At 35.9% G+C, this 13206-nt stretch overlaps 1 protein-coding gene across 1 annotated transcript in view; it reads right to left on the minus strand.

Annotated features, from left to right (window-relative positions):
* Positions 1 to 4681: 4681 nt before the first annotated feature.
* LOC139136355 (cytochrome P450 20A1-like) overlaps positions 4682 to 13206 on the minus strand; it is an 81691-nt gene continuing 73166 nt past the window's right edge. The window contains exons 5-10 of the mRNA XM_070704083.1: positions 11418 to 11625; positions 9839 to 10019; positions 9166 to 9289; positions 8336 to 8450; positions 7063 to 7127; positions 4682 to 5717 (exon numbers count right to left, since the gene is read on the minus strand). Coding sequence (XP_070560184.1) covers positions 11437 to 11625 — 189 coding nt within the window. The 3' untranslated portion in view covers positions 4682 to 5717; positions 7063 to 7127; positions 8336 to 8450; ... (1 more) ...; positions 9839 to 10019; positions 11418 to 11436. The remainder of the gene's footprint in view (positions 5718 to 7062; positions 7128 to 8335; positions 8451 to 9165; positions 9290 to 9838; positions 10020 to 11417; positions 11626 to 13206) is intronic.

Raw genomic sequence — 13206 nt, forward strand, 5'->3', positions numbered from 1 at the left:
TAGTTATGAAGGCCAGGGTGCTTTCTGGAGAGAGAACAAAAATCGTGTGTATTTTGAATGTGAGCAGAGTAGGTATTTTAACTTGCAGTTAATCACTAATATTGAACATGTCTGGCATAAATAATTTCACTCTTTAAAGAGGCCCTTAGAGCACTAGCATACCATAAGGGAATGTTCTCATCCTTACCTACAATAAGTATTTAGACTACTGCTGAGAAGAGTGCGAAATACATACATCAAAATCATGTCGCCATTTGTACTGATATCATCAACAATGTTATTGACATATTCAACCAAGTCAGCCTTACCATAATCGTAAATTATCAAAACTTGTTAATTAGCAAATGAGAGTAAATACCTGCTCATTGGTTGCTTAAAGCTTATTTTTTCTGGTATACCAAAGGCACAAACAGAATACCTGATTGTTTTGTGTTGATATCCATTGACAAGTTGTAATTTGTAAAAACACTTTAAAGTCACACTAGCTGTGACTATTGAAATTTGTTGACGTTTAAATATCTTCACATTCTCTCCTTTTTTCTCTGAATTCTACTCTCTGAAGGGATATGGGCTTTTACTGCATTAGGAAACCATTCTTTTGTGAAACATTTGACATGTAAATTCAAATTTCAACGGTCATGTTTATTTCCCGCAACTTTCAAAAATTGGTAATATGACAAAGGAAAAAGAACATACAATATCACAGTTGAGAACATTCAGTCCTATGCATTACATTGGACTACTCTGTGTACTTTATGTGAAGATTTCAGTGCACATCTACACAGTATCTACCGTTTGTATATATGTTTGCATGAAAAAAGCCGCCCTCCCGACTTTTAGTGCCTAAATTGTGACCCGTCCCTGGCTACCACTGTTTATATCACTAATATGGTAATTGATAAACTTAAAATTTGTCATTTTAACTTTTTAAGAATATATTTTAAACATTACAGACGATCACTTAAGCAAGGATTTAAACTCATCCTAATAAAAAAGAGATTAGATTTCTCAAAAAACAATTCTATTAAGTACTTTGAGTACAATTGGTTTATATCAAGATTAAAAGGACAATAGCTCTAATATTTGGCTCGTAGTTTTAAAGCCGCAGGCACTGCTATTGTTTTTGAAGGAAGGTTAGACGACATAAAGTTAGACATCTATTAACATAGCACACATACAAGTATTCAGGTGTCATCTAGGGAAATTACAGTAGTCATTGCTAAAGCAGTGTGTTATAAATAATAACGAATTACTTCAGGGAAAAGTAATAACATCCGTTACTAAGTTCCATGCATCTTCCAATCTTCACGACAGACACTTTGGCAATCTTCCGTCCGTCCTGAAGATACTGCAAGATGCATGAAACATAAGTAACATATATCATTACTTTGTACTTGTAGAATCTTTTATTGTTTCTTAAAGCAAAATAAATTGAAAATTTATGAGAAACTAAGCTTATTCTAAAGGTTTCATTGTGATAGTCACTTCAACGTGTCTAAATACTAACATGCAACATTCATATGCAAATGTTGCGTCCATTACCGGTAGTTCATTTTAGAGACTAATCCAGACTAATTTACATCTTGTCAGAACGTTTTTGAATATTCTAGACTTGTCTTGTCATTATATTTAATGAGTTATTTTCATTCTTGCCAATCATGGCAAGAATTCTTTGGATGTTGGGTAACAGTTGTATCCGCCTCGAAAGTGAAAGACTTCTAGTTTTGCTCCAACTTTCCTCAATAAAAGTTTCGATCATTGGGAAAACACTATGATGACCTCGTCATTTTCTTGAGATCATTGAATCACACTTTCTCAGCTGTCGCTTTGACTGAAACATGGTTACGCAAGGACTCTGATCGTTCTCTTTTCAACATACAAACCCTACAACTTATCACTTGTAATCGTGAATTTCACTTGGTGTGGGAGCTGCATTATACCAAAGACCCTCGAGAAAAACACGAGGGTCTATAATTATACATTCATAAGTCTTTAGTCAGTGTTTATAGAAACATTTTTCAATGGTCAACAGCTGGTTGTGGGTGTTGTGTATAGAAAACCGAACACCTCAATGCAGGAGTTCCTCAACAGTTTTAACAAGTGTCTGGCATATTTGTCTACCGGGGACAGAAATTGCATCATTCTGGGTGACTTCAACATTGACATCAGTGTGAATACAAGCCCAGCCGCTGATTACAACTCTATGTTAAATTCCTACAACTGTGTTCAGATTATTGACCATCCAACTAGAGATGCTACTAGTACAGCGACAATGATTGATCATGTGATAACAAACATTACAGATAATTTCATCAATGGTGGCTGTATTCACACTGATATCAGTGACTATTATCCAATCTTTGCCAATATTGAAAATTTTAAGCATGGTTTTTCTAATGACGTTTCATTCCTTAAGTCAGACTTTTCATACAACGATCAGGATGCTTTTCTCTCCGATTTGACTGACATTATAGTTGGCAACCAGTTTACGAGTGTGTCGATTCTAATGATGCCTAAAAGGCATTTTGCGATCTTTTTCACAATATTTCGACAAACCATGCCCCTGTCCATCAATGCAATATCCAGCATAAACCAATGTATAAACCTTGGTTGTCTAAGGGTTTATCCATTTCAATTAAGACAAAACATAGGCTATTCAGTAAAATGAAAAGATTGCCTAACAATATTGATATTAGTAACAGATACAGAATTTATCTCAACATGCTTACAAAGTTGCTAAAAATAGCAAACAGACGGTACTAGTATTTCACCGACAAATTTTTTCTCGATTCCGGCAACACTAACAAAACTTGGAAGACTATCAATGAAATTCTCAACAAGAAGAGTAACAAACTTTCTTCCCCTAAACATATAAAGGGTGATGGTGATGTGCTCCTGACAGGCAAGGCTAGTATCGGAGAAAAGTTTAACCATTTTTTCACCGAAATGGGACCCACTCTTGCAGCAAATATTTCCGCTGCCGGTAATTTTAATTATTATCTCAAAGGAAATTATCCCCATACTTTCTTTCTCAGTCCTGTTGTTGAAAAAGACATTCTCAAACACATTCAAAATATTGACCCTCGCAAAGCTAAGGGGCTTGACCATATTCACGATAAACTAATAAGGTACGCTGCATTCCTCTTTTCACGTCCACTGGCCCACATTGTGATTTGCTCTTTCACAAAAGGTATTTCCCTTAAGGTGACTCCCTTAAGTTGGCCAAAATTATTCAAATTTATAAAAAAGCGTTCACCCCTTGATGATAATAATTATAGGCCGTTTTCAATTTTACCAGTTCTCAGCAAAGTGATTGAATCTGTTGTTAAAGATCAACTGTTGACTTTCCTTGACAAATATGATATCCTTATGGACACACAGTACGGTTTTCGCAAACACTACAACACTAATCTTGCCCTAGCTGACCTAGTGTCAGATATTACCGATAAGTTGGACCAGGGTCTCATCACCTTTGGTATTTTATCGATCTTAAAAAAGCATTCGATACAATAGACCATGGCATTTTATTGCATAAATTATCACATTATGGTATCAGAGGACTACCCCTGCAGTGGTTCCAAAGTTACCTTAATAACCGTTATCAAGTAGTCAGCATTGATGGCACGTCATCAAATCCTAGACGAGTCTTATGTGGTGTACCCCAGGGGTCTATACTCGGACCCATTCTTTTCCTTCTTTATATAATAACGATATTACTAATTCTACAGATGTCTTTGATTTCCCTCTCTTTGCGGATGATACTGACTTATTCAAATCCTTGAACACACACAACATCAACCTGGATTACTTACATGATGAATTCGATAGTCTGTCAGTGGTGCAATGCAAACAAATTAACAATTAACGTTGAGAAAACAAACTATATGGTAATTAAAACCCCTCAGAGACCTATTACTGTTGGTGGCAGAGTGGGTGTGGGAATCACACCTATAGAGACCGGGCCGTGTCTTCTGATATCTATCTCGGGGTTACTATTGACCCGTCGCTGACTTGGAAATCGCACATAGATAAAGTTTGTTAAAAGATCAGTCCATTGGTTGGCATCATCTCACGGTTACGCCACTATGTGCCGAAATGTGTTCTTCTTCTGCTTTATAACTCATTAATTCTCACACATATGACCTACTGCATTGAAATCTGGGGAAACACTTACCACACTATTCTTGAACCCCTTCTTCGTTTACAAAAGAAAATAGTCCGACTTATCACTTTTTCCACTTTCAATGCCTCTTCAGCCCCTCTTCAAACATCTCAACATCTTGGACATACACAAACTTTGTACATTTCAGACTTGCATTTTTTTCTATGATCTTAAGAATAACCGCTTTGCACGTACTCTCAACAATTATACTGAAGACCATGTACCCCATAGCTATTATACTCGCTCTAAGATTAATAAAAATCTCCGAATTCCCAAAGTGAAGCTCAAAGTCAGTCAACATAATATTAAGTACGCAGCAACCAAACACTGGAATTCTCTTCCATGCTACATCAAAAACTTAACAAATCGTCACTCTTTCAAGACGAAGTTGAAAAAATATTTACTTGACATGAATTGACATCGACATTATCTCAGTCTTTCCTTTGCTGGCATCTCTGACTTGTATTTTTTTATTTATTTGGAAAAAAGAAATTTATACAATGTTTTATGTCTCACTTCAATTCCACGTATTTTTCTCCTTATTTCCACTGCTTTGTCACCTGAAAGTCATGTTGAATCATGATCTTTACTAGTTCAGGGCCATGGACTTGATTAGTTTGAATGAACTATTTCCATGGTCCTCACCAGGGTCGTTTATTCAATGTAATCATTAGCACTGCTATATCATTGCTTTAACTGTATATTTCTATTACTTCACTGTGTTGTGTAATCTTTCCCCTGGTGAAATAAAATGAAATGAAATGAAATCAATCTCGTACCATATCACAACGCAATGTCTCTACCGGAGATAGAAATTACCTTACATTTAATTTAATCAAATGTAATTTAAAATATTAGCATGTGTAATTGTGGGTTAAATTAATCCATCTTGTGGAAACATCAAATTTTGAAAGGATAAACTCACATTAAACAAGCAAACGTAATCAGAAATAGGTAACAGGTAACAATTGATTTGAACTAATTTGGGAGAATAGGATATTGAAGTTATATTGATTTAATCATCAATTTTGAGCTCACTTACTTTTCTTTTTTTCCAATTCACTTGACTTTATGGGTAATTTGTATCATAGAAAATTTAAGCCATCCTGCACTTAACACTTTTATAAATTTGAACAATTAAAATATCCTATTCTCCCAAATTAGTTCCAGTCGTGTTAATTCCGAATGCAAAGCTATATATATTTTATTTTGATATTGTCTGTTTGAATTTCAGTCTAAGCGTTGCCTTCCTAACGTCGTATGGAGTATCTCATTAGCGACACAATCAAGGTTACGGAGTCGTCATTCTCGTTTTTCTACCATGATTCTGACTTCTTCGCTCGGCAATGTAACGAAACCATACTTTCGTTGTATGTTATGACCTCCCACCAGATGAAACTTGAACTTTCTACATAATGTTGACAACAGCTGTGCACCCGCAGCATAGGAGACACGGTATCCCGGACAGATCCTCTTGCCAGCGAATCCAAACGGAGAAAATGCCAACTTGTGACGCTCTGCAACTTTCTCGGGGAGAAAGCGATCCGGATCGAATCTGTGTACAAAAGCGATCAAAGTGTTATCGATTTAGAAACAATCCCTTACATCTAATTTTAACGTCCACGTAAATCTACCCTTAAGGTAGTATGCACCTTAAAAGTTAAGCCTTAAACTTTTGCCCAAACCTTGTATTTCAACCATGCTCTTTCAAAACCAAGAACAAAAATAGGGAATCACCATGCAAATTTTGGTACTAGAGAAACTAATTACCTAAGATATACCGATACTTGAAATTCAGAATGGTCGCCATTCCTGTGTTAACTCTATGGTTAAAAATAAGAATTTTTTGAGTTTCGAAAAACTGAGACAGTTAAAGTTTTCTTACACCAGGAGATTTAAAATGAACCCCATGAGTGGTGGTAGACCAGAACAAATTTTTAAAAGTTTGAGAGTTCGACTATCTGTCCCTGAGGCGCATTCTACCTTAGGGTTATATGTTATAGGTCGAATGTGTGGACAAGAGCGAAGCAGGTTTTATTCGGGTAATATAGCCACTCGTAATTAATGCTCCAAGTAATATGTGCCCAGAACCAGATGGTTGTACCTGAAAAGATTTCCTTCTAGGAACATTTAAAACATTCGCAAAGATATTCGGATAGGTTCATTCTCCGTCCTCTAAAAACCACTGCAAAACGCTCTTTCATATTTGATATACAGGTGACTCATGATAAAACAAGGTAAGATTTGAATTTGAATTGTTTTGGCTAGGTCCTTGGTTGCATGTATGTCGCCATCTTGTCCTAGTTTGTGTAAGCGAAATGTTGAACATGAATTTTTGTAATACTATACCGGCTTTCTAAAGTAATTAGGCATGTTAGCTGTATGGGTAGAGTGTCTAGAGGCGACATTTGCTAACGAGTATGGAGGACAATCTTCACTGGAACATGATAAAGCAACAAACAGTTATGTAGTTACATTGTAGTAACTGTTACATTGTAACGAGTCATCTTGTGCGTATCAATATCCATGCAGCGATTTTATTATTTTTTAGCAAACCTAACAGCTGTACCGGCCACTAAGTCCATTGTTTGTAATCACGAATAGCAACCTAAGGTTATCCTTCGCAATGTGGGGTCAGACACACAAGTGAGAGTATCTAAAATCTACCGTTGTCTGATATTGATAATTCCCGCTACACCCTGTGTTTACTCTATTGCGAATAATGGGGGGGGGGGGGGTTCGAATGGTTTTCTCAAAAATAAGGACAGTGAAAACTGCTGCATTTGCTTCAAATTAGACTTCACGAGCAACACACAAGAAAAATAATGTATTTTTGAAGTATAGAAATATGCCCATTAAAGGTGCATCATCTTTTTGTCGTTCGGTTATTCAGTCAGTACCTTTCTGGTTCAGGCCAAATGGTCTCGTCCATCAACACAACACCGAGGGCGTGTATTACTCCAGCCTACAGAGACATGATATACAAATATACTTATTATCAAACCTTAAACTTAACTCAAAGTATGAGTGTAAATGCACATCTTTGCCGGAGTGTAGGTGCATGTTTTGTGTGTCTCATCATTTAGAATATAACCGCTAGGACCTGAAGAGTGACAACACAGTAGAGATTTGTAAGGGTAACATGAGCAATAAACGTCATTAAGGTTCCAAGACAAGAAATTTGACCTTTTTAATATAACAATTCTCTAACAGTTAATAAGCTCAGAACCCCCGTAAAGTATACATTTTCTGAAAGCCTAGATATGCGGGAACATTTTGGTAACCACATTGTCACCATTGTTTACTTAACTATCACGTGACAAGTTAATTTGCATAAACTTTCAAAAATCGGTTTTCCCTATGTTTTGTCTCAATACTTCAAAATATCTTACTCAAACTTGCTGGAATGCATGCTGTCACAACGCTCTTCCAAAGTGTGTCTCAGATTTTTTATATCTTGCTTAGTTTTTTTGGAGCACAATTTTAAAGAAATCAACTACGGTTAAATTCACTGCTCTGGAAGTTTTTCTGGCATAAAAACTGTTTAAGAAGGTTTAAAAAAATTCTGAGACACACTTTTGAAGACCCTTAGGACAGCTTGCACTCACACAAATTTCAGCCACATATCTCAAAGCATTGAAACAAAACATAGGGAAAACCGATTTTTGAAAGGTTATGCAAATTACCTGTCACGTGATAGGTATGTAAATAATGGTGACACTACGGTAACAAAAATGTTCCCCTATATCTAGGCTTTCTGAAAATGTATAATTTACGGGGGTTCTGAGCTTATTAAATACTAGAAAGTTGTTAGTTTAAAATGGTCAATTTCTTGTCTTGGAACCTTAATTAATGTTGAAAACAAAGTAAAGCCCCTGACTTAAATTTTGGTACACTGATTTTGTCTTGTTAAGCTAAACACAGGAATTTTTCTTAACTCTGCGCTCATCGTCGCAACAAAAGTTCATTAAAGTACAAGGTCAAAGATCACAGGGGACTTCACGCGTAACTATTGATAAAATGAAATTTCGCTACCACACTGCAACTCGTCTCAGAGATTTTCAGTAGAAGTTTAATGTGAACTTTGTCAGCATTGCACTACGAATTTTAAACACTCGCCCTCTACGTACAATCCTAAAACACACACTCCTCCCTAATACGCATGCTCCTTACTCCTTTTGGAATAGTGTAATCCAAAACTTTCATGTCCTCTTCGTTATTCACTCTTGCGGCGATTGGCGCAAGTACAGAACACCGCATTGTTTCATCCATGACCCTTTTCAGGTACCTTTTAAAAGAAAGTATCTGTTACCATTTTTGTGAATTTTGTCTTCCCAGACTATGAAAGAACGCCACTTCAAAACCAGTAAATATTCGCCGAGAGCTGTATTTTCTTAGTGAAAAACTGATATAGCTATTGAATGTGCATATTGCAAGCACAATTCAAATATTATCTTTTCAAATCGGTCTGAGATAGAAATCGATGTTTATGCAAACACAATTCTTGAAACAATATTTAGTAAAGTTACAAATAGCAATGAATAGTACATGAGTAAGACTTTCTAACAAAATACTGTAAAATTAAAATGATCCATCGTATAGCATGGAAAAGAAATTGTTCTGTGTTAATAGGAGGTGACGATATCATTTCAATGTGCCCAAGAAAATTTGACTAAGTATTCAAAAGTTCATCAATGTGCAGGTACTCTATAACCTCTAAGTTGATATACAAAACGAGTTAATTTGTCTCCGAAGCACATGAAAGCACATTTTCACCACAAATTAAACGCTCTATTTAGGATATTTCAACATTAATGACCATCTTCAAAATGATAGTTTTGTGTATATCTTCCCGGAGGACTATTATTCTCGGTGCATACTTTCACAGCAGTAGAAATGCAAAGAGTGTTTGTAAGTCCAGCTCCAGATTCCCTTCATGCTTGATATGTAGCGAACAATAGTTGTCTGAAAGGTTTAAAACGCGTAAACTGTAAAATACGTACCTTAACTGACTTTGATTTTGAAAATCAAGATCTCTTTCCTTCCCGAGTATTTCGATTATTTCTTCGTGCACCTTGTCCTGTATTTTCATGTCCCGTGCCATGAAGTAGATCGCCCATACAAGCACTAGGAGGGAAAAAGCAATTCCGACCAGCCATGTTAGATTAAAAGCATCAAGTTTGATCAGGTACAATACCAATTTTAGAAGCCTCTCAGATGTTACGTACATTTTCTATATTATTTTCAAATGGGTGTGGCTGAGCAGTTTTGAAATGTACCAACAATTTTGCTTTATATATAAAGATGTATGTATGTATGTATGTATGTATGTATGTATGTATGTATGTATGTATGTATGTATGTATGTATGTATGTATGTATGTATGTATGTATGTATGTATGGATGTGTGCATGTATGTATGCATGTATAATCGAGCATTAATTCCTTCATCTTATAAATGCATAGACTATTTGAAAGAACGCTCGACCGATTACTCGAGTGGACAATATTCTTCTAGGCTCTCATAATACATGTAAAATAAAATGGGATTACAGAAAACCATGCTTCATGGCTTTACTGAAAAGTTATCTTCCTGTGATGGTAAAGAGGGCACCGCAGGAAGTATTTGGTCGTGGATTTCTAAATATAATGATGGTAAATAGTTATTCACTTACAATACATAGAAGAATGGTAACCAGCCATGAAGAAGGCGGACGCGTCGCTGAACAACTGTTCGTCAGTGGCGCAAAAATTTTCTTCCTCCCTCTCTGGAGGATTGTCACGTCGGTGTTGAATTGCTTCTTGTATCAGCCCACGCCAGGCATTCATGGCTGAATAAAGGGAATGTGAATGGCACTTTAGCGGTTAGTGTTTCGCTTAGATGAAGAAGACTGATACAATTTATACATATTAAGTTGAGTAGAAGATCACCTGTTTTAATGGGGAGAGTGTGAAAACACTCACCAGAGCAAACATACCTTCCCATGGAAAAATGATGGAACGCGGACAAAGGGACATAATATATTTAATCATACAAAACACTACAAATACTTGAAAGGCATGCGTTGGCTTTCAGAGGCGGATCGAAAAAGTAACAGAAGCTCATTATTGCAAGTACAGTAATCAATAGATGTTTTCCAGATCCGCCCCTTGGGCTACAGGTTGTATGGTCCATTGAAGGAATTGCGTTGAATTATGAAAGCCACATGCTTCCACACTTTAATGTGCTACTTACAATGACTGTTTAAGGAAATGAAATGACATTAGTTGTGATTATATTCTGCATTTTTCATAAGAAAAATAAAAGTGTTTTGCTACTACAAAAATAGTTACAATTGTAATAATCGTCAGCATGTTCTCTTTTATAATTTGCATAGAGCAAAGAAACGGCAATGTGTGAGCTCATGCATCTTGGTCAATTTGCGTCATCTTTAATTGCACAAAACGCAATTGACGATGTGTAGGAAAGTTAAGAAAGAAGAGCGCCCTCTTCTTACAAAGTCTTTTTCAGCAGTGTCGTTTTAGTCGCAACATTCTCATCCTAGCAAGCTGCCAGGTTTGTAGCTGGCATCGGGACTTGAATGAAATGAAAGTATTGTTGATTGTCATTAAACATAAAGCATAAAGTATGAAACGGCAATCATCATAAAGTATGAAATGAAACATACCCGCGTCGAATTTTTCATCATCTTCTGATTAAGCATCCCGTTGATCTAAAAGTAATAACGAAAGGGGACACAAATGTCATTTTTCAAATTATGATCATCCAAAGACGGCACAAGCTGATTTCACAGTCTGGATTCCTACTAAATTACTTAGTAACATTTACAAAAAAGTTCAATTGTTCTTCACTTTATCTATATGCTCGAGCGACATGTAATTTGTTGCCTTCCAAGAATCTGTTGTGTTGAGCAAGTATATCGTAGTTCTTTAACTGTTCATATTTGTTCACTTTCATGGCACGTTTCCGGAGTTACATCTGTCTCAATGTTTAATAATGTTGTAATTTTTACTGGCCCTTGATATTCAGCAACACACAGCCGTTTATTTCTAAAGTTCAAATGATATATTAGCTCGCAAAATGTAAACAGAATTATCTTGATGTTCTTACTTCGGATCGGAGGGCGAATATGTCATTATGGCGGCGTTTCGAGACATTCGGTCGACTTGTAGTTGTAGTGACTTGACAATAGCAATCACTAAAATTTGCCATTATTTATCATTGGTTCATTTCACTGAACGTTAGTCCTCTACCCTCACTCATCTGCAGAATTTATAGGATAAATGTGCTTACCGTATCGTAATTGTGGTAAAGGTCAATGACCTTCTGTTCGTCTTCGAAGTAAGCACCGTAAAATGCCCTTCCAAAGACCTTGCTCACAAACAATGACATGAATGGCTGCAGTATAATGTGTTCTCCAGGAGGAACAGAAGACAGCTTCGTCGCCATGTCATTAGCCATCTTTGAAAAATTTGGATAACAATTATCGATAATCATACATTCTAAACATGTTATGTATATGCACGTGGACATCGCATCTTTTGACCCAGTCACATGATTATATGCCATAAGCTTAACGTTACAATTTTCCCGCCCTCGATAATTATGGACAATTCAGATTTTTGGCTCAAATGTTAACACATGAGCAAATGTCTGTCTGTCTGTCTGTCTGTCTGTCTGTCTGTTTGTCTGTCTGTCTGTCTGTCTGTCTGTCTGTCTGTCTGTCTGTCTGTCTGTCTGTCTGTCTGTCTGTCCGTCTGTTTGTCTGTCTGTCTGTTGGTCTTTTGGCATGATATCCCAAGAACGGATTATCGGATCGGAATCAAATCTGGAACATAGATTTAGCTTGCAAATAGCAAGAACTGATTAGAGGGTGCGGCCTGCGTATTTATAGAAGATATGATAGAAGAAAAACTGGATAAACACTGACAATGGCTGCACGAAATTTTGTAAGAATTGCTGCACATGTTGACCACACTGGGATTTAACAGCCGTGAAAAATATTTGCATATTAATAAACGTTCGTAATAAGGCATATACATTATCTGAATCGACTTGATCAAAGTTGACGAAACTTGCTTACATTGGAGATACAGTGATATAACATTTTTGAAAGTCATTAAGCATTTTAACCACAGCTAATTACTAATTTGCATACTGAAGGAATTGAAGGTTGACGAAACTTGCTATGTACATTGACGATACTGTGATGTAACTTTAGTGAAAGTCTTTTAGCTTTTTCACTTCAGCTAATTACTAAGTTGCATCTTTTACAATCATTCCTAATGAGGGGATATATATCGGGATTGACTTATCGTAGTTGACAAAACTTTGCAATATACATTGAAGATACTACAATATATAACATTCATGAAAGTTGTTTCAATGTTTTCAGATAAATACTTTCCCATTTGCATATTTAATGTTCCGAATTGGGGATACCTATATGAATATAAAAGTTGACAAAGTATGCTATGTACATTCAGGAAGATGCTTTTATAAATTATTACTGAAAATCGTTGGGCACTTTAACACCAGCTGTTAACCAATTTGCATATTTAACTTGCTTTCCCAATTTGGGACATGTGACTCTAATGACTCTACAAAACTTTCTTAAACTTACTATGTACATTGATGAGACAATTTTATTGTATTAGTGAAAGATAGATTGCGTTTTCATATCTGCTAATTCATAATTTTCATATCTAACTTGCTTTCACAGTTTAACATATAAAGATATAAAAATTTACCAAAGGTAATTACACTTGTTATATTAAGTGGCGATACAATGAAAACAGCCGAAGAACTTTAGCATTTTTGTTTCAGGTAATTAAATATTTGTATACAGAATGACCTTTGGAGTTAATCTTTGGTGAATACTGATAATGATGTTGATCATAAGTTTCAATGTAGTTGTAAATTTTTGGCCATAGTTTTAATTTACGTTTAGACAACTATTCAGTTCCCATCTGGTTATTCAATGATTTATCGCTGGCTCAAACGTACCATGATCATCTAACTGTATGTTTGTTAACTGACTGA

Source organism: Ptychodera flava, chromosome 1 (assembly GCF_041260155.1).
Source record: "Ptychodera flava strain L36383 chromosome 1, AS_Pfla_20210202, whole genome shotgun sequence".
Classification (NCBI taxonomy): Eukaryota; Metazoa; Hemichordata; class Enteropneusta; family Ptychoderidae; genus Ptychodera; species Ptychodera flava.